Genomic DNA, 22,552 nt, shown 5'->3' with positions numbered 1-22,552 from the left:
TACATGCCATCATTGCTGCTGTCTCGCTGTGGAGCGTGCTCTCCAGACTGATCCCTGACTGGCTTGTTTTCTTACAGTTCCAGACTTCTGACCTAGATGACGTCTCACCCAGGAGTTCCCAAGAGGTGAGGAAAGTGGCTAGCTGGCTTTAGTCTGATCGCCTTGTGGAAGGTCTTTCCGTTCCTCAGCTCTGCTCAAAGGCTCCTTAGCAGATAACTTGCAGCCGGCTTCAGGTGCTTTGTGCCACTGGAGCACAAACTGAAGCTGGCTGCAAGTTATCTGCTAAGGAGCCTTTGAGCAGAGCTGAGGAACGGAAAGACCTTCCACAAGGCGATCAGACTAAAGCCAGCTAGCCACTTTCCTCACCTCTTGGGAACTCCTGGGTGAGACGTCATCTAGGTCAGAAGTCTGGAACTGTAAGAAAACAAGCCAGTCAGGGATCAGTCTGGAGAGCACGCTCCACAGCGAGACAGCAGCAATGATGGCATGTAGAACAGAACGAAAGCTAGGAACTGAGACGCAGGGATTTCCTCCCTCTTACCTGTCCCGACCGGCCCAACCAGAAGCCACCCAAGAGACTATGATACTAGGGCGTTCTTTTCGTTCTGGGCTTAGGAACAGAGTTATGGTACATCTCCCCCCACACCCACAGATTTCACCCCAATGGCTCAAGCCTTGTCCTTCCTGGGCTTCAGTTGGCCTTGATGCACCAGGGCCAGCCCCAAATGCAAATAAGGAAGGGATGCATTTGCACTGGTGGAGATTACTTACGCTGGAAGCCAGGGTGAGCTCTACTGCGGCCAATCCCAACTTCCCTTGTCTAAGCACAGCCATTGATTGAGGAATCGAGGCTGATCCCAACTACAGGCAACATGAGTGTCTGAAGTCAGTGCAATACCCAGAGCCAGGGCCCCCCAGCCTCTTCCCCTGCCCATAGCACAGTACCTGCATGTAGCTGTGTATTCCTGTAGACTTACCAGCGTGGGTGGCTCCAGGTGCAACTTTTTCAGCTTGGCCTCAGCGGCTAGTAACTGGCCCTCCTTCTGGAACAGCTGTAGCTGCATCTCATCGCACCTCTCCCCCAGCTCCCGGATCTCTTTGCGGTAGGCGTCTTTGTCGACCAGGCTCTTGGAGTATTGCATGTGGAACTGCTCTCGGGTCAGCAGCGCCTGGTGCGGAAAGCGGGAGGGCAAAGCGTGTCATTGACATGGTGTCTGAGCCTACACCTCCCATTATCTTTGGTAACTGGGCTCCAAACAGGAAGTTTTATCACCTGGTCTCTTTCTGCAGCCACTTCTTCTATCTGCTTCAAGATGGCCTCGATGCGATCCTTGTACATCCGGGAGTCCTTCCTCAGGGACATGCACTGCAGCTCCAGCACCTCCTTCTCCTCCGCGTGCTGCAAGCAAAGCACAGAAGAGCCCTGCTCATGGGGCTCGCTTGACTGAGACACCCAGTGCTGGAGGCAAAGGGGCTTGCTTCACTCTTGAAACACCCGTGGCTTGTAGTGTAAATATCAGACACGGATTGCTGAGCTGTGCCAAAGCAAGGAGACTCTTCTACAGTTGACCAAGCCCAATGCCAATTACACCAATGATTGAGTGGATGGAGGGTGAGTCTGAGGGCAAGGAGACTTACCATATGATCTTGGACAAGTCATATGGCCTCTCGGTGCCTCAGTTCCCCCGGGGATGATGCTTACTCCTACTGAGAAAGCATATTGAGGTCTACAAGTGGGAAAGTGCTTGGAAGGCAAAGGAGATGTGGGGCCGATGTAAGCACTTTGCAAACAGTAACTGATCAGTTCTCCTGGCGATCCAGGTGGATCATTGTCATCATCCCCATCTTACATGTGAAGCAGAGAGAGGCCACATCTTTCCCAAGGACATGGAGTCAATACCGGAGCAGAGGAGTACCCATCTCAGATCATGTTTCTCATTAAACTGCTGCTACGTTTGATCTGAGCCAGAAGGCCAAGCCGCAGTGCTAGCTGCCCAGGCGCTGCACTGCTCTGCTCCACAGGGAAGAGAGTGGCTTTCATTGTACACGTTCCCCATGCTGAGTCTACTCCATCTCTCCCCCCTCCCGCCAGACTTCGTACTTTGTCCTGGAGATCCTCTGCTTGCTGGAGCGCCTTGCGCAGGCTGTAGATGGTGTTCACCAGCTCCTGATGCTCCCCCAGTGCCCGTCTCCGATCAGCCTCCAGAGCCTGGATGTAGAGGCTGTTCTTCTCGAAGTTCCCTTCCTTGGCAACCTCCAGGGGGAAGGGGAATACAGTGAGGGGTGGCCCAACTGGCTAGGAAAGCCAGGAGGCACTCTCCCCTACCCGAGCCTAACAGTACTAGTGGCCAATTCTCACTCCCCTTCCACCACCCCCATGGCCTCCACTCTGCCTCTGGGTTAAAGTAGAGGGGAGCAACATGCTCTCCAAGGCAGCACCGGGCTGCCCTCATCTGTGAGATGGAGGGGAGTCGCCTGGAGAAAGAGTCCCAGTAGGTGCTGCTCTGAGCAAGACAGGGCATCACATGCCAGGACCTGTGCTCGCCACAGGCTGCTGTGCCCTCCATGTTAAAGATGAAGGCAGCTGCGCGCTGCTCCATTTCCTGACAGGCAGGTGTGATCTGCAGGCTCCCGTGTAGCCCTGGAGAACACCGGAATTGCCAGGCAAGATCAGCGCGCCCGTCCAGCCCCGCATCCTGCTGTCACGGCCGCCAGTTCAGGGGAAGGTGTAGAATGAGTTGGGCAAGTCTGGGGCCCTTCATTTAAACCCTTCTGAGCCTCAGGCCTAGCTGTTCTCGCTAATGCTGTACTCCTCTGCCACCATGGCTGCTCACACCTCTCCCGTTGCCCTCCGAGCCCATCTAGCTGCTGTCAACCTTCACACACTCCATATATCCCACCACCACTGCTCAGGGGGTCCCTCTGCCACCACGCACCCATCAGCATGCTCTGCTCTAACCCACTGCTCTCACCCCACCAAGCTCCCCGGCCTCACCAAGAGGGGCCCTGACACCAACCCCCGTGGAGAAGCCTGCGTTAGTGAGGCAGAACTGCTACCCTAACCAGTCCCAGAGTCCCTACGCCCGCCCTCCCCACAGACCTGGAGCGTGTTCTCCAGCTCTTGATTCTTGGCCAGCAGCAGCTCCTTCTCCCGCTGGATCTCCCACACCACTTCGTGGCTCGGCCGCTTCTCAATGGCGTGCTTCAGTTTCATCGTATGCTTCCTCTCCAGTGTACAGTCGTCCTCGGCCTTCATCAGGCTGTGCCTCAGATGGTCGATCTGCAGGGGGAGGGGGAGTTTGGAGCTGGTCAGGCCTCGTCAGGAGCCACGTGGGGAGTGCCGGCCGGTGAGGGGGAAATCTTTGTAGTGGCATGGTTTTAGTCCCAGCCTCCAGCAAGAAGCACAAGGGGAAATCCTTCCCCACCCCCGGGGGAATGTAGCAGAGCCCTCTCTGCCCACAGCACATGGTACCTGTCTACCCACGCGCAAGATACACAGCAGCAGCGCTGCAAGCTTCCCCCAGCTGTGCTACGTTTGACCTGAGCCAACAGGCCAAGCCGCAGGGACAGCCCTGCCAGCGTCTCCCACCCCTGCCCAGGGGAGACCCTGTTCATTCTCTAGCACATGCAACTGCTAGCATCTGCGCTGAAAGGCTTGCGAGTTAGCGCCAACCGCGGGATGCCGTTTGCATCGCATGCACCCTTGTTGCGCAAGGGGAAAGCCAGGCCTGCAGCACCCCATGTCAAAAAAAACCCTTGAAGCCCAGTGAATTCAGGACTCCTGGCATGCGGTGCAGAAGAGAGACACCCGGACTGTGGTGTCGGGTCGCTAAGGCCCGACTGTGCTCAGCTCTCCAATCCCGGGGGTGCATGAGGGAGGAAGGAGAGAGGGTGAGGCACCGACCTCTAGCTGCAGATCCCGGTTCTTCATCAGGGCTGCGTTCTTCTCTTCGCTCTGCTTGGCGTAGCTCATGGCCAGGTCGTAGTTCTCATCCTTGCATTTCCGCAGCTCCTTGGCCAAGTTGTCCCTCTCCTCCTTCATCTTCTGGGCCCTCTCCTGGTGCTTCCGCAGCACGCTGTCCCTCACCCGCATCTCCTTGAGCGCGTCCTCCTTGGCATGGAGCCACATGTTGAGCTCCTGGGCCTTCCTCCTCTCCTCCTGCACGGCGCTCTGCAGCTTCGTGATCTCGTTCATCAGGAGCTGGCTCAGGCCCGATTCCCCCGCGGTGTCTGCGCAACAGAGAGACTCACACAACATAGTCCCCGGCCCCCTCAGTCGGGCCCAGCCCAAGTCCCCAGCCTCAGGCAGAGAGGTCCCTTATCACAAGTCAGCATCACAAGACTTCCCTGCGGGTGCTGTCTAACCAATGGCACGTGTAGTCAGCGCCACAGCAGCTTTTCTTACCCCGTTCCCCCGAGCCGGCCCCCCAGCCATCACGATCACACCCGGTACAGTCATGCTGACAGGAACATACAGCTGGCCAGAGCCGGAAGGAGCAACAACCCACCTCGCCCTGTACCGTGGAAATGCCAAGTGCTCCAGAACAGCGCCTCAGGCCTCAGCCGCTCTGGCACCCATGTTCAGTGGGGACACCTGCTGGTGATTTCACGGGGAATTCGGTCTGCTTGCACCATGGCGGAGCAGTCCATGAGGGGAAACCGGGCCATTATCTAGCACCCGCTCTTCCTTCGGCTACAGGGAGCAGCACTGGCGCTCCCCAGGAGAGGGTGGCGATGTAGCGCCTAACACACAGCATTGTGTGTTTAGTCTCCAATCTACAATCAGATCTGGGCAGGTTCCGCAGAGCTCTCCCCGCAGGGATCCGACTGCAGGATCGGACCCTCGCTGAAGAGCTTTCGAGCCAGTGACCTAGTCTGAACGGCTGGCTGGGCTCTGCCCACATGAGCCACCGGGGATGTAACCGCGGAATTCGAGGTCTCCTCTAGCTGCAAAACAACATCAAATAAAGAGACTGTTGTGGGAATGAATCAAAACATTACCGATAATCATTGAAAAGACTCTGCTGGGCTCCTTGCCGGTTATTTTCATATATAACTGTGGGTAGTAAAGCTCAAGGCTCTCGAGAAAGGCCTCAAAACCTTTCTGGCCCGTCCTCTGAAGTATATCCAGGAGGACGCCTGCAATACAGAAACAAAGGCGCTTACTGCAACATGGCATGTCAGAGTAACACACGTTCCCTGCACTTCCAGAGATGGCTGGTACTTGCGTTCCTCTGTAAGCAAGAACTGAAGAGAGTCCTTGGTGTCAAACCCTTCAGGCCTGGCCCAGGTAACTCTCTCACTGGCGATTTAACTGAGCAACGGCTGCAGGGTTTGCCCCTAGGCCTCTGCTCCTACTAGCGTGTTGCAAACAGCAGGCGCTGCAAGAGAAGCAATCCCTTGCTGAAGGCGAGGAGGAGAGCAGGCAGGCTTGAATGAAACGGCCGTGGCACTTCCTATAACTCTGGGTGGCTTTGGTCTCAAATTCAAGAAGAGGGGATGGTTAGATGGGCCCCACTTCTGGCACAGATGTCCTGATCCTGCAAGGGACAAAGTATCTGCCACGAAGTGCTGGAGCCTCTGCTCTGCTCTCGAGGTCAGCAGGACCACAGTCTCCGTCCCCTGCTACAAGTGGGGTCACAGTGAGAGCAAGAGAAGCAGGGAGTCTGTCACCAATTTTTAAAGTTGGAATTATGAAGTCTAATAGGACCAGAGATGCTTTCACAGGCAGGTCTTTCTCATGGTGTCATTCTGAGGTTAAACACTCCCTGCCATGCTGGAAACCCAAACAGCAGAGTGTGTGCTAGTCAATATCCCGCAGAAAAGAATCCTACACTCAGCAGGACAAAGGCAAGGGAGGTCCACAATAAGCCTTTCCAGTCTCAGTTCCTTGCGATGGTGGCAAAGGAGAACTGGAAAGTGTAACTCACTAAGCAAGGGAAAGTAAACGGCTTTGTTTCACAGCCCACGCTGTCTGAGACTGTAAATTCTTTGGAAGGAGCGGTGTCTGTGCAGAACCTAGTACAACGGGATCTCAATCCTAATTCAGACCTCTGGAGGCTACTACACTATAAACAACTAACAGTGACGCAGCGTGGCCTAGAGACTAAGGCACTGGTCAGACTCCAGAGCCCTGGGTTCTGTTCCCATCTCTGACCTGCTGGGTAACCCTGGGCAAGTAACTTCCCCTTTCTGTGCCTCAGTTTCCCCATTTGTAAAATGGGCGTAACAATACTGGCCTCTGTTGTAAAGCACTGAGGTCTACTGATGAAAACCGTCACAAAAGAGCTAGGGGTTAATATTGTAAAATAGAATAGATGGTGAAAAGTACCTTTGATTTTTAATGTTCTCAGATTGAATAACCCCAGGGACTCCTAGTAATACAGGCTAATTTTTCTTTCTAATGTTGCCAGAGTCCCTCTGAACCTGAGGCACAGAAATAGTTTATCCTAGATTCAGAGCTTTTTAAGGCCTGTAGGGACTACCGTGATCCCCTAGTCTGATCTCATATAGAACAGGCCAGAAAACATCTCAGAAATAATTCCTTTTGAACTAGAGCAGGAGTCAGCAACCTTTCAGAAGTGCTGTGCCGAGTCTTCATTTATTCACTCTCATTTAAGGTTTCGTGTGCCAGTAATACATCTTAACGTTTTTAGAAGGTCTCTTTCTATAAGTCTATACTATATAACTAAACTATTGTTGTATGTAAAATAAATAAGATTTTTAAAATGTTTAAGAAACTTCATTTAAAATTAAATTAAAATACAGGGCCTCCCGGACCGTTGGCCAGGACCCAGCTGGCAGTGAGAGTGCCACTTTAAATCGGCACGCGTGCCATAGGTTGCCTACCCCAAACTAGAGCATATCTTCAAATAAATCACTAAATAAAATCCAATCTTGATTTTAAAATTGCCAGTGATGGAGAATTCACCACGTTCGCTCAAGGAGAAGGAATTATTTACCATTTATTTGGATTTAGAGAAAACCATCTTCAAATGGCTGGGAAAAGACGCACCTTGAAAGCATGATTCCCAGAACTGCACTACATGGGTTGATGGTAACACCATGTGGCCTACAGGAGCAATTGACACCTTGGCATTTTCATTCCAGTGCATCACCCCAGAGCCAGGCCCCCCCCCCCCCCACACACACACACGGCGAGTCAGAAGCTGCCCAGTACCCACCTACTTTCCGTTTCCGGACTACCAGACTGGGGTCGTTAAGCACTTGCTCTTCGTCGTCATGGTTAATCACTTTGCATTGGCGGAGATACGGCGTTATTCTGGAGGGGTCTATCACCGAGATCAGCTTCACCCGGAAGTTCTCCAAGTTATTCCAGCACATCTCGTCATCTTCCTGCTCCGACATGGCGGAGAGCAAGAAATACGGGCAGGCCAGGTCTTCTCGTCTGAAAGCCACACCACAAGCCTCAGAGCAGCTCGGGACGAGCAGCAAGGATAGCAGGTGGCCCAACACTATCAACCCAACGAGACTGGGAACACGCTCATTGACCATAAGGGACCATGTCTCCCACAGCAGCCTCTAACTTTGTACGCACAAAATACATGCACCCCCTCCCCCCCATTGCACCAGCGGATCGGGTCACCGTGCACCTCATGTACAGAAATGCCAGCTTGTGCAAGCAAATGTAGGCCTGGGGCACTACGTCCCAAGCTCCCTCAACAGCTGGCAGGGTTGGCACCACTGCTGAAGAGGTGATGAAATTCTGGTGAGCGCCCCTCAACCAGCCATTTCCTGAGTCATTAGAGGAGGGAAGCGAAACCACTTAGTGTGCACCCTGGGTCAGTAGCATTGAAGACCGAAAGCTCCTGCGTGGATGCTGGGGACACCAGGAACTCAAATTGCATATGGATTCCCAACAGGCTGTACCAAGGGAGAACCTACATGTCCCATTGACATTAACAGGGGTCACATGTGCTCAGGGCCCATACCTAATCTAGTGACCCACAAGTGCAAGGGTAGAGCATAAACAAGGAACCATCACACAACAGACAGCTATTACCTGCTTGAAACTAGAGATCCAAGAGTGCTGTACAGCCCCGCGGGCAACAGGGATAGACACGTATTCGAACATTAGAGTGAACCCATTTGAAAGGTTCCAGGGGGAAGAACCCCCAACATCTATGCTCTTAAATTGCAGTTAATTGTAACCACCAAGAGCTAATATTTTTAATAATGTCTAATTTGCATTTGCAAAGGAAGAGAATGTGCAAAACCCACAATAATACATGATCTTGCAACGTTGCAAACCACATGCAGTGCCGGCCCCATTGCATGTGCAAGTCACAAGCTTTGGGTAACCCTAGCAATGTTTACATGCACCATGCACGTCGCTTTGAAACATCACTGCCTGAGGTGGTCAACCGAGAGTGTTGTGTCACTGCGGAGAGCATCCTGCGTGTCACTTTTGCAGGGAACTTCTCAGCATCCACCCTCAGCAGCAGCTGCACTTTGAGGTTTCTTTCCCACAATGCTTCCTCCCCAGTGCACTCTTTCCCATACACCCAACAAACCAAAATGAAACCAGACTGGAATTTTCTAGTGTCAGCTCAACCAGGCCATATGCCGATTCGAGGAAATCAGGAAGCCATTCAGGGACTGCTGACATTACAGCAGATGCAGAAGCCACATTACAGAAGTTGTAGCCTACAGTTAGATCTGCATTATCCTTGATTAGCGACTCACATTTTGATACAAGGAATGCACGCTTGGGCCAGGTTCACTCTTCCCCTGCTTAGAGAAAATAACATGAAATAACCTGATGCTTCACCGAGACCTCTCTGACTTAACGATGGCTTTGTCTGTAACGAACCACTAACACATTTCCTCTTATCCCCAGTCCTTGTTTTGCCCATTTGGGGCCAAATGCTACACCAAAATGGGTGCCTAGGTTTTGACCCAGGCATTTGATTGCAGTGCTCATATCAGAACAGGATTTGTTGCAGTAGCCAAAGGCCCAGAGCGGTTGCCAGCCACCTACAAATCCAGAAGTGTTTCACTTGTTGGGGGGGCGGGGGGGAAGAGAGAACTGCATCATTCCTGACAGCAGCAGCTCTGTAGAGCCCGGGGTATATCTAGCTCCTCTCTCGGTTCCTAACGGGCCAAATCCTACAAGCCTTACTCTGTTCCCCCACAGACAAAACTCCCATTGACTTTAATGCACAGATACTACAGTGATTGACACTAGGTAAAGCCAGAGGGATTGACTCCATCCCTAAACATTCTGCTACCCCAGCACACAAACTGCACTGCCCACTAGCGGAGCCAGTCCCAGTTCCCAGCTGGGTAAGAGAAGTAGAAATGTCTTGCCCAGTCGATACACTCCCCACCCTTCCCTCTAGACAAAAATTGGATCCAGACTTCCATAATGACTAGTCGTTCTGTGTTACATGGACCGACCTGGCTCTGCGCATCAAGTGTTTCCTCCTCTCACGGGCTCTCCTCGGCTCCTTCTCTCACTGGCTCAGCATGGCACTGCTCTTTGTCCCATCTCCCAGCAAACCCAGCTGCATGGCAGCCTCCCTAAATAGTCTGTCTGCAATACAGATGACTCAGAGTAAAAATTAGAAAGAAGAAAGGGGAAACCAGTGGGTTACAGCGCTTATCCAAGACAAAGGGAAAAAAAGAGGAAGCCACAGGGGGGAAAAAAACAAACTAGTGTCTGGAAGCACCTCACATCCCCACTGACTTGTTGAATAACTTAAGTCTCTCTGTGCCTCAACGTCCCCATCTGTACCACGTAATAACTCTGAGAAGCAGTTGAGGCTTCTTTAATGTTTATAAGGTTCCACTGATGAGCAGAATTACAGGAGTGCACAGGAACTGTCTAGAATAGCCAATCTCTTCAGTAAGAAACTTGCACAACAGCCAGGTGGGAAAACTACAGCTTCTGAAGTAGGTTCTCAACTTTCTAGGTCCAATGTTATAGGACAGGGGTCTTCAGGGAGCGGAGGGGTGGCAATGATAAACAGAACTAATGCTCTCATTTAAAACCCCCGCACACAATTGGAGTTACAACAGACTTTCAGATTAAGCTTGATCCCTTTAACTGCAGCCTTATCAACACACCAACACCTTTGTACCTGAATGCAGACAGGGACAAGAATTCCTTCTTGGTGTAGAGCCATAGCAGGTGTGCCTGGGATTGATGGGATAGGCCATTAGGACACTTTCCCAAATGAGGCTTCTAGTTTTGGGTGCTGTAGTAGTTCCGGGGTGGGGCTCGTCCCTTCCAGGGGCGCCTGGGAGCCAGGCCGCCCCACTACAGGTGCCCATTGACTTCAATGATAATTGTGGGTACTTGGCTCTTGACAAGAGTCAGGCCCTAGGTGTCTCAAGTTGGACAAAGCAAGGAATAAAACCCAGGAGTCCTGGCTCCTAGGCCCCAGCTCGAAGCACGTGATGGGAGGGGCAGCACGGCAATCACTGGAGGATTTTAAGCAGGCACACAAATCATTTTGACTGCTCCTTTACAGAACTATTTCTGTTGTTCTTCCCACACAACGTGAGACTTGTAACAGCGATGACAATTCGACAGACACCTGATTTTAAAAGAGTCCAGAGGATTCTCATAACTCGATACTCCTGCAGTTAATGCAGCATCACACAGCGTTGGATCAGCACCTCTCCCTGCTTTTGTTCGACAGTCTAAACTCCTGAACAGCCTCACGCAGGGCTGTCAGAGCCCTGCTCCTGGGCATCTCAGCACAACCCGCTGGGTGGGGCAAAACTGATTGGTGCTTCCTGCTGCGTACAAACTGCATGCCTAGCATACGCCTTCTAAGACACACTTTGAAGACTTCGAGTGAGGCTGATCTGAAAGCAATGTGCTAATTGATACGCCGATCTACCTCGTGGGGCCTGTCATCATGACAGTACGTCAGTGCCATCTTAAAGTATAAAAACCTGCCTCTGTTTCCATGCTTTCTTGACAAATAATGGTAAGAGGTCGCTCCAGGAGCATTGGGTCTGCAGGTGTCAGCTGGCAGTGATTTTTGTTTTTTTGAAGGAAATGGTCTTGAAGATATATAAACTCTAATTTGTTATAACCACCGAAGACAGAGGCTCAACTTCAGACAAGCGAGGGCTGTGATAGTTTCAGATGACCTCACTTGGTTCCTAGGTGAAAGTTTGCTTATTGATCATTTCTTCAGCTGTGTAATAGACACAGATAGGTAAAGGACTCACTAGCGTGACTGATGCTCAGGACTGAGCTGTAGCTTAAGTTTTCTTCATTTAATAACTAAATTTCTGGCTCTTTCTATTAAATGGTTTTGGGAATTCCACTCTTGTGTCCTCCAATCTCCATTACAACAGAATCCAGGTGTTGGGCATGTTTGTAGCACAGTAGGGGAAGGGGGTTACTTTTAAAGCCAAACCACTGGAGAGATCTCCCTCACGGAGCCCCCTTTTGGTGCCAGCACACAGGATGGAACCTGTGCACACTGCATATACCATCTCTGCAATAGATGCTGAGGACAGCATCCAGAATCAGTCCAATTCTCCCACCCCACCATCTGGTGGAGTACCACCTAGACCAAAGGTGTGGGCATCCCAAGTCCTTGAATTATAGGGATGCTCTATAGTATGGTCCTTATTTCTATTCTCCCCCTCATGCTCCATACCTTAGTCCTAGCTTGCTGGCCACATACCACACTCAACCCTCCAAGTGTGAGGTGGTCAACCATCACATTCCAATTAACCCATTAAATAGGAGGCATTACGATTAGACCCCATCACCAGAGATGACCACCAGAAACTGGGGGAGGGGCCTTTAGAAGTGGGCGGGTGCAGATTACACCCAGTTTTTTTGAGATCTCCCATAACTCTTCATAGTCAGCTTTGGACTTAACTATCTTGAATAATTTTGTATCATCTGCAAACTTTTCTACAGCACTGTATCTTTTAAACAGGAACTTCCCTGTTATCCCATGACTGCTTAGTTTCCTCAAGAGCCCTTGCTAAGGGACCTTCTCAAAGGCTTTCTAAAAATCCAAGTACTCTATATCAGCTTGGTCACACTTATTCATATGATTGCTGACATCCTCAAATAATTCTAATAGCTTGGTGAGGCATGACTTCCCTTTGCAAAAGCCATGGTGACTTTTCCCCAACAAATCATGTTTGTGTCTGATAATTCTCAAGATTCTCTTTGATGTTAGGTTCAAATCACCAGAAATTGAGATCAGATGCAGCACAGTGGCAGCCCGGCTAGTCAGCCCAGCAGGTGTCATTACCTAAGTGGCATTCACAAAGGCACATTGACTCCAGGGCAGAAGGTTCTACGCCCCACTTAAGCCTCATGTTAACAGCTGTGTGTCAAGTGATGCACATGGTTTCATGGCAAAGCTTGTGCCCTAGGGTGAATTTCATGCAGGGGGGTGAAGGCTCGCACACGCTTCAGGAGGGGGAAACTCGCCTGAAATTCCCTTCTCTGGGCACGATACAGGCTTAACATTCTAATAGCATCTTGGCCTACTGGGACTTAGCGACCCTGGAAAGCACCAGGATAGGGTGGGACAAAGCATTGCCGGCGAGGCCACGCTTCATAGCATCACTACAGCCTGAAATCACTGCCATGCTCCTGGGAAATTAGAGCCACTCCACAGCGTCTGCCCTTCCCCAGCATCTTTCATCCATGGAACTCAGACTTTAGCAGCTTTCATTCATTTAGCCTCAGCACTCCCGGGGGACAAAAATCCCTGCTTTGCTGATGAGGAACTAGAGACAGAGTGACATGCCCAAGACTGCACTGTAATCTGCGGCAGAGCCAGGAAGGGGATCCTGTGTAACCAAGTCCTGTGTCTTAACCACAAGATCAGCCGATTCCCACTCCCTCCTGGGTTCTATGTGAGGAAACAAACATCACCTTTCTTGATGTCAAAGACCAAACACTTACAGGAAAGCTTATTCAAATGAAACCTCTCCTGTTTGTGGGGCCAGAAAGAACATGCCTAAATCTTTTTAAATGAGAAAAATACAACATTTATATTTAATCAAACAGTCAGAATCATTCAGGTACAAAATAAATCCACTGATCATTCAACAGTGTTGTCACCTCAGAACCAGTTAATTGTCAACCACAAGCATTGCCACAGCATTAAAAAACACAAACTGAGACGCATGTTCTGAACTGGGGACAGACATTTATATAAATAGGCTCCAACACAAAAAACAAACAAGCATTCATTTTTAACGCCTGTCTCCAATAGTCTTCTCCCACTTTTGTCCATGCTGCTGCCCGACTAAGTGTGTTAGAACAGAATCAGTCTGTGTCAAGAAGAAGAAGAAGAAAAAAAGAAAGACTTCCGTCTCTAACTTTCCCAATTAGTGGTTTTAAACGAGAACTGCAGTAATATACAGACTTGGTTAAGTGTTGGGAAAAACAGTGCAACCATTTTCCTCTCTTCCCCAGAACTGCGGAGTCAGTTTATTTGACGCGTCACTGGTCGGTAGTGCAAGGAACAGCTGGTACTGCCACGTCTGAAAGCAAGCTTCATTCAGAGACTCCTGTAATAAGGACACATTCACCTCTCATTAGTCATAGGACAGAGTTTCTAAAGCCATTTAAGAAAAGAATCAAAAAGAAACGAGAACAACTCCATGAACTGAGGAGGGATATCAAGGCAAAAAAAATCTTTGCACTTATTTGGTACCTGTCAACCAAAAGCTGTTGATGTTTTTTATGTTGATCAGACCACAGCACACCTGGGCAGTATGGTGTTAGCCCTGTGAGTACAAGAAAGGAAACCACTTGCCCTGCAGAGAGTCTATGGTAGAGACATGAAAAGCATCCAACTCCCCAGGCCCTCTAAGAATTAAACACTCCTTTTGCCCAGCAGCGGCTTGTGGGTGATCTTACTCACGTTAAAAGCACTGCCTGATAGAGACCATCTTTTGCACTCTATTTAAAAGTCCACCACTCTGGCCACTGAGAATTTAAAAATCAACAACAGCTGCCATTGCTAGTGTAGGACCTTCAGTATCTTTGCTCCACTGTTGCAGACAAAGCAGCCCAAGTGAACCCCTATCACCAGAACTCTGCTAAGGCCATCAGCACGGGGCACATGGCAGCCAAGGTGTAGAGAAGACACTGGGACAATGTTTAGGTTCTGCAGCAGGAGCCAATAGCTTTAAATACATCCTTCAAACATTCCTCTCCCCAAGAGCTCACTCCTCCTTATCTAAACTGTCATCTGCTGTTTTGTTTTTGTTTAAACTTGTCTTATCTTAGCAACCAATCGCGCAAAACTCTCACTATCAATTGCAATGCCTTACGACCAATTCTCACCACTGACTGCAAGGACTCTGGGCTGTTGAGTCCATATGACAGTGGGCCTTTGTCTCTAAAGCTGTCAAATATAAAGGGAAGGGTAACAACCAAATCCCTCCTGGCCAGAGGTACAGAATCACTTACCTGTAAGAGGTTAATCAGTTCAATTAGACTAGTTGGCACCTGACCAGAAGGTTCAATGGGGGAAAGAAGATACTTTCAAATCTTGGGAGGGAGGGGGAGGGGGAGGGGAGGAGAAGAGGTTTTGTTTGTGCTCTTTGTTTTTGTTCCCTCTTGGAACAAAGAGATCAAGCAGGTAACCCAGCTCCTACCGAAATGATACATCTAAAATTACAGAAATTGTAAGTAACAGCAAGGAAATGCATTAGATTATCTTTTGTTTTAGCTTGTGAATTTTCCCTATGCTAAGAGGGAGGTTTATTCTTGTTTTAGCAGCAAAGAGTCCTGTGGCAAGACTAACAGACGTATTGGAGCGTGAGCTTTCGTGGGTGAATACCCACCTCGTCGGATGCATGTATTCACCCACGAAAGCTCATGCTCCAATACATCTCTTAGTCTATAAGGTGCCACAGGACTCGTTGCTTTTACAGATCCAGACTAACACGGCTACCCCTCTATACTATTCCTGTTTTGTAACTTTGAAATTGAGCCTAGGGACAATCCTGTGTGTTTTAAATCTTTTTATTACCCTGTAAAATTACCTTCCATCCTGATTTTACAGAGGTGCTTCTTTTACTTTTTTCTTTATTATAAAGTTCTTCTTTTAAGAACCTGATGGGTTTTTAGTGTCCTAAAAACCCAAAGGTATGAAGGGGCTTGGGGGATATTTTTTTTTTTGGGGGGGGGGGAGGGGGAAGGGAGAGGAGAAGAGATAGGACTCCAAGTGGCCCCTCCCTGAATGTTTGTTAAATCACTTAGTGGTGGCAGTAATACCATCCAAGGACAAGGAAAGGAATTTGAGCCTTGGGGAAGTTTTTAACCTAAGCTAGTGGAACACAAGTTTAGTGGGTCTCTCATGCAGGTCTCCACATCTGTACCCCAGAGTTCAGAGTGGGGAGGGAACCCTGACAAAAGCACTGTATAAATGTAGCATGCCTTGTAATTATGGTCTTTACTGCTCATGGCTAAACAAGTGACTTCAGACCTGCATGCCCAGAGTGAAGGCGAGAGAGGCCTGTTTCAAACCATTGCTATAGGCCCGGAGACACGATTCCCCAGCTATTTCTAAGCTGTGCCTCACACAAGTCCCTCTCCAGGTCTCTCTCCTCAAGTGAGAAATAGCGGCTTCACAGCGGAGTTACTAACATTTCTCCCTATGCTCCTCTCACGTCCGCCGCCTCCTCTTCCTGAAGCGAGCACTTCTCCTGGTTCGCAGAACTCTGGCCTCACCCACGTCAGCGCAGGAGTCTGAGACCGATTGGACAGTAAGAGCGTCAGCTCCAGCACCCTGCAACATAACCAGTGACAGGGCATTACGGCAGGCTGAAGATACTTGGGACCGCAGGAAGGACCGGAACCCCCTCCCCACAAATCATTCAGGGATTCTGGCCAGGCAGGGAAAGAATGGAACGAAAATAGCCCTCTCTTTATTCCCAGATCATTAAAAGCACAATGTGATGCCTGTTCCCCTCGATCACACAGCCGTGCCAGACAGCAAGTGTTCTCCCAATAGTGAGGAATTTTACATATAGAGTGTAGTAAAAATTCATCTAGTCAATGCTCGGGTGTTTCCTCCTGGGGACAGTGATACTGCAAGGATTCAAGCTGGAGCCTTGCTTTTACAGCAGCTCCCTAGCTCACAGCCTCTGCCTGGCTGCGTGGGAATGATTCCTCCTCCCACACGATGTTTTTGCCACTGCAGCTGGGGGTCAGGCCGGGGCCCTGCTGAACAAGGGGCTCCAGAGTCTCTCAAAGTGAAAGACTCTTCCCCACCCCGATGCAGCCACCTGGACCGTGCGCACATTCTAGTAGGTAAAGGGAATCCAGTCTGACTTCTCCCCATCAGCTCCCCGCTGCTGAAATGAAGCAGCTCTGACTGAAGGCGGGCGGGCGGCAGGACCCGTAAGTCTTCGCCCACCCCAGAGCAATTTGGGAGCCCCTCCTGGGTACGACCCACTGTGCTTAGCACCCCAGTATCTGAGCTTGTGGGGCTGACGCAGGGGGCAAACCTAGCTGCAGGTTCTTCCCTAAGGAGAAGGGATGAAGCCAGCACTATTTTAACACCCTTCTTTGATCAGCTCTTCTAGGAAGGGACTGCCGGTAGCAACATAGGAACAAAGGAATAAGGATCAGGAGAGCCCGAGAATGAGGTATAATCACCGTCCACCCCTTCGGTGTTACGGACCTTCAGCAGGAACGTCTCGCCCCCAAAACCCCTTCCATCGGACAGGCATACAAGCACTTGGAAAACCCTAGTCTAGTCACACGTGACGCTGTGGAGTAGGAACCTCACATTCTACATAGGGACATAGGTGCTCTTCCCCTTACATCCTGGAGATGCAAAGACCACCGTGTTCCCTATCCACAATGTAAGGAATTCTCAGACACACCCAATCCTGCTAACCCAAGCTTTCCTGGAAGCTGCAGGTCTTCCCCAAGCATCCTTTCTGCTTTGCTCTACTGTAGTATCCACCAGCACAAGCCTAAAAGGAGGAGTTTTATGGGAACCACCACCAATTCTGTAAACAGGAGCTTTGAGAATAGGTCTAGAAACAGGGTTAGAAGTGAAGGATCATTTGTGTTTTAACACTATAAAGAGAATTTAAGTTACTGAAAATCTCTGAAGATCGCAACCAAGAAATGCACGATTGCGAAACCAAAACCGACTTCTGTGCCGTCATGGCTACCAAAAGCCCTACCCAAATTCTCCAGATTCCCTCCGACAACCTTCTACAAAGCAGCTCTGGGTTTACATCTGCAGCCCAGTGAAAACCTGGGGGTACTGTAAACTAACCTGAGCTTCATATTTAACAGAACCAGAGACGCTGCACTGACTATGCTGTACCTACTGACTGGGTGCTCCGGGGAAGAGGGCTTTGGCATGGGTGGGAAGGAGTGGTGCATAATCCGGGTCTAACATGTTGCATGGGAGCTTGATCCTTTTGGGGTGGCGAGGGGGGAAAGAGGGGTCCAATCACAGTTCCGTGGATGCAGGGTATTGCGTGTGAAGCAGGGAAACTTTTCCCTCGTTCTCAACACGTAAATCCATACTTATTCAAAAAGGAAAAAAAAAAAGTTACGAGCCAAATCTGGCCCCACCAAAGCCAATGGAAGTTTTGCCATTAACCCCAATAGGAGCAATTCACTGCTTTGACTTTACCTGATTAGTGATGTCAGCATCCTCACTCCCAGGGACAATGCCAACTGTGCTATCCAAGGGTACTTTCGCTGGCTCTTTCCCACAGCTTTCTGCCTCCATCAGTTCCTTATCAGCAGGGGACTCCTCTTCCTCACTCTCTGACCACTGCCAGCGGCTGGAGAGAGTTGTAGTCACAGTGGGAGGAGACAGAGTTGCTAGGACGGCTGGGAGAGTAAATGCTGCTAAAAATCTGGCTTTCAGCAGGAGATAGGCAGGGTTATCGCTGAGTTTCCGCCACACCAGCTCTCTGACAGAAGGCAGATCAGCCCCAGCGCCCCCATCCTTGCGCTCTTCAGAGGCCCCGAGGCACGACACACACTGCTCCAGTGTCTTCTTCTGCAGAAGCAGCCTGGAGAGCGTTTTCAAGTTGCACAAGAAAGGCGGCAAGTAAGCCAAGCTGGTTTCCAATGGGGGCACCGGGATGCCCCGCTTCCCTCTCAGCCACTCCTTCACCGAAGCCTCGTCCTCAAGGGAGAGAAGGCTGACGTCCAGGAGATTCTTTTCGGCACTGGGCGTGGGCAGTCCAGGGGGGTTGTCCACTTTTGGGGTGCTCTGTGGCTTTGGGAAGATCGGCCTGTTCCTGGCTACCTGTGCACCAGGAGCATCTGAGTTCTCTACTATGTTGTTACATGCCAGAAGCCGATCTGGCCTTTGCACCAGGCTCCCTTCCAGCAGGACGTTTGGATTGGAGGCAGCCCCGGTGAGTGTATTGCAGTTATTGCTCTCGCCCGGGCCAGGGAGACTTGATGAGCAGAGCGGGTCAGCCCACGGAGTGCTTGCAGGAGGCTTCGCTTGGGGCAACACCACAGGGCTGGGGTGCAGAGCTGCTCCTTCATCTGGAAGGCTCGTTGGAGTTGCACTCCTCTCTCCAGAGGAGTCGGATATCCTCGAGAGGCTGTTTAAAGATGCAGGAGCTAGAGGAGTCATGCTGGGTGAGTTGTGCCCAGGATCCGAGCAGGTTACGGATGAGGAATGAGTGGAAGGGTTTAAGCAAACAGTCTTCCCTGAGGGTGCCCCTTCCACTAACTGTGGGCTCAGCACTTGCGTACCTGTGCACCCGATGGGAGGGTGACTTGCTTCGGGTGGCATCTGCAGCACTCTTGGGGCAGAGGTCTCTCCAGTGCGACTCTGATTTTTGCCAACACTGCCTACGATCCCAGCTGCAGGCTGCTTCCCTTGGCTATGAACACTCACCAATGCTTGTACCGAGGTGGGGATCAAACCCTGTGGCGTTACCACCCAGGTGATGGGCATAATGTTCTTGGGAACCACGGGAGACCCTCTCTGGGGAGCTAGGATAGCAGGCAACAGATTGATTGGATTCTGCTGTGATGTGACCAGTGCTGGGGCACAAGTCGTGGATGTGGAGGGAGAGGTTTCCTTGGGGCCTGACTTCATGGCGGCAGGGTTCAGAGAAATGGCTGACGACGGCATCAGTGCAATCTGATGGGGCACAAAGGCATGGTTTTGCAAGACTGCAGGTGCTGAGCTGCCACTGAATGGTTGAGCTGTCTTGCACCGCTGGGACAGGCCATTCTCCCCTGCACCCATGGGTCTCTCCTGAGAAGCCTCACCTTTGGACACATCTCCCAAAGCTGCCTCACTGAGCGCTCTCTCGGATTTTGCTCTCCTCTCGGAGGAGCAAGTGCTCTCTGCAGATTCTGGGGCTGGAGATGAATGGCTTCCGACAGGTTTGGGAGAGGAGACAGAAGCCATGACAGGAGTAAATGAAGATAATGACACTGGTACACACGCTGCCGGAGCATTCCTGCTACCTACCAATCTAGCTGGCTGAGGCTCACTTCCTACTGGTGGGGCAGGAATTACCTGCTGCACAGGGTGCTGGATTATCACAGAGGGCGAAACCAACACCTGGGGGGCAAGAATCACTGTTCTCTGCAAAGCTTTCTTAGCCCGGGACTCCCGCAGCCTCTTCTCCCTCAGTAATTCGGAGACGGTTTTAGGCTTTTGCCTGGGAGTGGGAAGAGTAGGGACACCCGCTGACACAGCTGCAGGGTTTTCCTTTGCTTTTAAGGCAATGGGTTTCCTGGCTCTTCCCTTTGCTGGGACCCTCTGGGAGCGGGGCTGTGCTGGCGAGCCTGCAGAAAGAAGAGATTTTATCAATGCTTGCAAAGCCAAATGAGGCTTTAAAAGTCGCGCTCTAGCTATTAAACCAGAGGGTAACTTAACATGGTAAGTAACACACGACTGCCATTCATGCTAAAGGGGAGCTCCAGGGGACTCTACGACAGAAAATGGATCTAATCCGCCCTGTTCTGAGGTCCTCTAAAAAAGGAGCGACACACTTGAATCCCAGTAATGAGGAGCGAATGTAACTATCGTCCCAGGGGTCGTGTGCAGAACTTACTGGCAGAACTATATTCCATGGAAGGGAACACCCGCTCAATCAGGTCAATACAACACCAGCATTCAGCACCGGTATTAGACCGTGCCAGGGTGCTCTGCCAGAACACCTAGCCTTCAACAGCACTACAGTGCTAATGTCCAGAGAGGATGTCACAGCATTGTTGGTCACCCTGTCCCTCCAGAATCTTTGCCCTTCTTTATTAAGTGGCAACTTTCTATAGCCAGTAATGGAATGATCAAATACCACCAGCTTAAAAGCCCCCAGAGAGGAAAATGAAAAGCGATTTTGTTCTTGAGGCTTTTATCAGATTAGATTGAGAGTCGTATTAACCAGTGATTAACTAAGCACAAGTCCCTGTATATTGTGAAAATAAATGGAAGTGTTAGGGTAGGTACCTGAAGAGTTCTTGGAACGGCCGGAGGGCTGCAAAAAAGGAAACAGATTATGAATTATGTTCTTGGGATATCTAGAGATCAGATACATGGCACTGAAGTAGAGGGCACTCATATTGTGGGTATATCATTTCTCCAGATGTTTCTGGGAGGGCTTTGTACTCCAGCAGGAAAACAGGATTCTGGCAGCTATACATTGGTGCATTAGCAGGAAAATATCCTCAGGACACTGAAAAACATATGTCAGAAGTGGACCCCAATAAAACTACTGATGTCAGTGCAGGTCTGATTTCTCTTATCTTCCCTTCTACTGACGCCACATGCCTCTTTTAGAGAGTTTGAGCTGCAGGTTCACAAGACTTGGCCTAGAACGGGAGTCAGAACTTCTGGTAAGAGACACACACAAACAATCCTCCTTGGTAGATGTTGCTGTTCTTGGAGCCAGTTGGCACCACTTTAATTATTCAGCCACAGAGCATCAGCTCGTGAAGGCAAGGGCCCAGCTGATCCTTTCATTACTGTGAACACCAACAGCAAAGACATCTTTACTATTTTCCCCATTAGCTCCCAGGCACTACTACAATACAGATAAAGAATTGTTTTATTGCCTGCACATACGGTATGACGGGGATGCGTGGGAGAGCCTAGTACCAGCTTTTGAAAAGAGAATCAGCAGCAGACCCAGCGAGCATAAGGTATCCAAAGCTTGGACTGTCTAGACAAGCCATTTAGCCAGTTGTAATTACAAATTCACAACAGCCACTTCCTCTTCTAATACAGCATTTCACTAGTACATCTCACAGAGCTTTACATAGGTAAGTGACTTTTATTAACCTCATTTTATAGCTGAGGGAAATAGGAGTTAAGTGACTAGACTGGTCACCAAGAGTTAGTGGCAGAACTGGAAACTCAACCCAGCTCTCCCACTGCCCAGTTCGGTGCCCTATCCACTCAGCCACATTAACATTGGGTTTAGTCTCCTCTGTGAGAGGTACAAAGCAGGAGCTGACAAACAGGATACGTACGGCTTCCCTTAACAAAAGCAGCTGGTGATTTCCACCCAGGCGCCCCCTTGCGGCTCGCACGATGGGACAGGGTTTGAAACAACGCGCACAGTACCTGCTGAAGTCTCCTTGTATTCCCAGCCATGGCCTTGATGAGGTCTGACTGCCTCATCTTCCTCTCACGAATAACCTTCATGCAGCCACTAGTGTCAATCTGGAAGAGCTGCAAGGAGATGAAAAATCTTATGTTAAAGCTCAGCTCGGAAGAGAGGCATTCTGGGGGTGAACGGGACGGCACCCTGCAAACAGGAGACATTTCATTTGAAGAAGCTCGGCCCTTTTGTTGCCACTGGAAAGAAGCTACGATTTTTTTAAAGCTGAATTTACAATCATGGCTTCTCTACGTGGGCCATATAAATACAGCGAGACGTAATGATTCCAGAGCAAAATGAGGTGTCACTGATGGATGTTAAATACCTATCAAATACAAGTATAAAAATAACTGTTAAAACTCTGGAGTCCAGTTAATGCAGCGGTGCCCACCTGAATGAAGAGCGTGAACACTGGAGTGCTGGCCAGTGTGACTGTCTGAAGCTGTTCTTGAACAACAAGAGCTGGAAAAAAGAATCCAATGTAAAAAAAAAAAACGTAAGTGGACATTCACATAGGTGTGCGGAGGGTTATGAGCAGCACCCCTCCAATAGTCAACATTTGAGGAGCTGAATAGCGACACTTGCAACTCACCCTGCTCTTATAAAAGACTCTGGCAAAAGAGAATCCCCTGTTAAGATGTCAGAATGACCATATATTTTGAGTAAATAAATGAGCATAATTCCCTGCCTCTTGATTAACAGTGACTGGTGGATAGGAAAAAGTACTGCCTCAATAAAATCTAACCTACACAGGAGGAGTGTGGTCTAGTGGTTAGGGCAGGAGACTAGAAATACAACTCCTGGGTTCTATTGCCAATTCTGCTGCCACCTTGCTGTGTGACATGGGGCTACCCACTTCCCCTGTCTGGGTCTCTGGTATCTGTACCGTAAATGGTAAGAGGTAATGCCACTTACCTTACACCTCAGGTGGTCAAAGGTGCTTTGAGATCCCGAGATGAAAGGT

The 22,552-nt window shown here is 50.0% G+C and overlaps 2 protein-coding genes across 10 annotated transcripts in view; both read right to left on the bottom strand.

Moving 5' to 3' along the window:
- Nucleotides 1-10,250, bottom strand: part of CARD9 (caspase recruitment domain family member 9) — a 17,930-nt gene extending 7,680 nt beyond the window's left edge. For 3 of the 7 annotated variants that reach the window (XR_004648455.1, XM_034793364.1, XM_034793365.1), the window contains exons 1-9: nt 9,421-10,249; nt 7,185-8,751; nt 5,002-5,139; nt 3,905-4,230; nt 3,101-3,280; nt 2,102-2,254; nt 1,274-1,399; nt 978-1,169; nt 367-414 (exon numbers count right to left, since the gene is read on the bottom strand). Coding sequence is in view for 6 of the 7 variants with exons in the window: in XM_034793364.1 (XP_034649255.1) it covers nt 367-414; nt 978-1,169; nt 1,274-1,399; nt 2,102-2,254; nt 3,101-3,280; nt 3,905-4,230; nt 5,002-5,139; nt 7,185-7,515 (1,494 nt within the window). In the remaining variant the exon portion in view is untranslated. Of the gene's footprint in view, nt 1-366; nt 415-977; nt 1,170-1,273; nt 1,400-2,101; nt 2,255-3,100; nt 3,281-3,904; nt 4,231-5,001; nt 5,140-7,184; nt 8,752-9,420 lie in introns of all 7 variants that reach the window. The other 4 variants (XM_034793367.1, XM_034793368.1, XM_034793369.1 and 1 more) reach the window with 4 other exon arrangements.
- A 2,739-nt stretch (nt 10,251-12,989) lies between these two features.
- Nucleotides 12,990-22,552, bottom strand: part of SNAPC4 (small nuclear RNA activating complex polypeptide 4) — a 30,239-nt gene continuing 20,676 nt past the window's right edge. For 2 of the 3 annotated variants that reach the window (XM_034793625.1, XM_034793627.1), the window contains 5 exons: nt 21,980-22,050; nt 21,552-21,659; nt 20,436-20,463; nt 17,634-19,771; nt 12,990-13,530 (listed from right to left, as the gene is read on the bottom strand). In XM_034793625.1, the coding sequence (XP_034649516.1) occupies nt 13,390-13,530; nt 17,634-19,771; nt 20,436-20,463; nt 21,552-21,659; nt 21,980-22,050 (2,486 nt within the window). In that variant the 3' untranslated portion in view covers nt 12,990-13,389. Of the gene's footprint in view, nt 13,531-15,619; nt 15,762-17,633; nt 19,772-20,435; nt 20,464-21,551; nt 21,660-21,979; nt 22,051-22,552 lie in introns of all 3 variants that reach the window. The other variant, XM_034793626.1, reaches the window with a different exon arrangement.

The sequence above is a fragment of the Trachemys scripta genome, chromosome 17, assembly GCF_013100865.1.
Source record: "Trachemys scripta elegans isolate TJP31775 chromosome 17, CAS_Tse_1.0, whole genome shotgun sequence".
Taxonomy (NCBI): domain Eukaryota; kingdom Metazoa; phylum Chordata; order Testudines; family Emydidae; genus Trachemys; species Trachemys scripta.
Note: the sequence above shows the minus strand (reverse complement) of the source record. Positions and strands in the feature narration are given on the sequence as shown.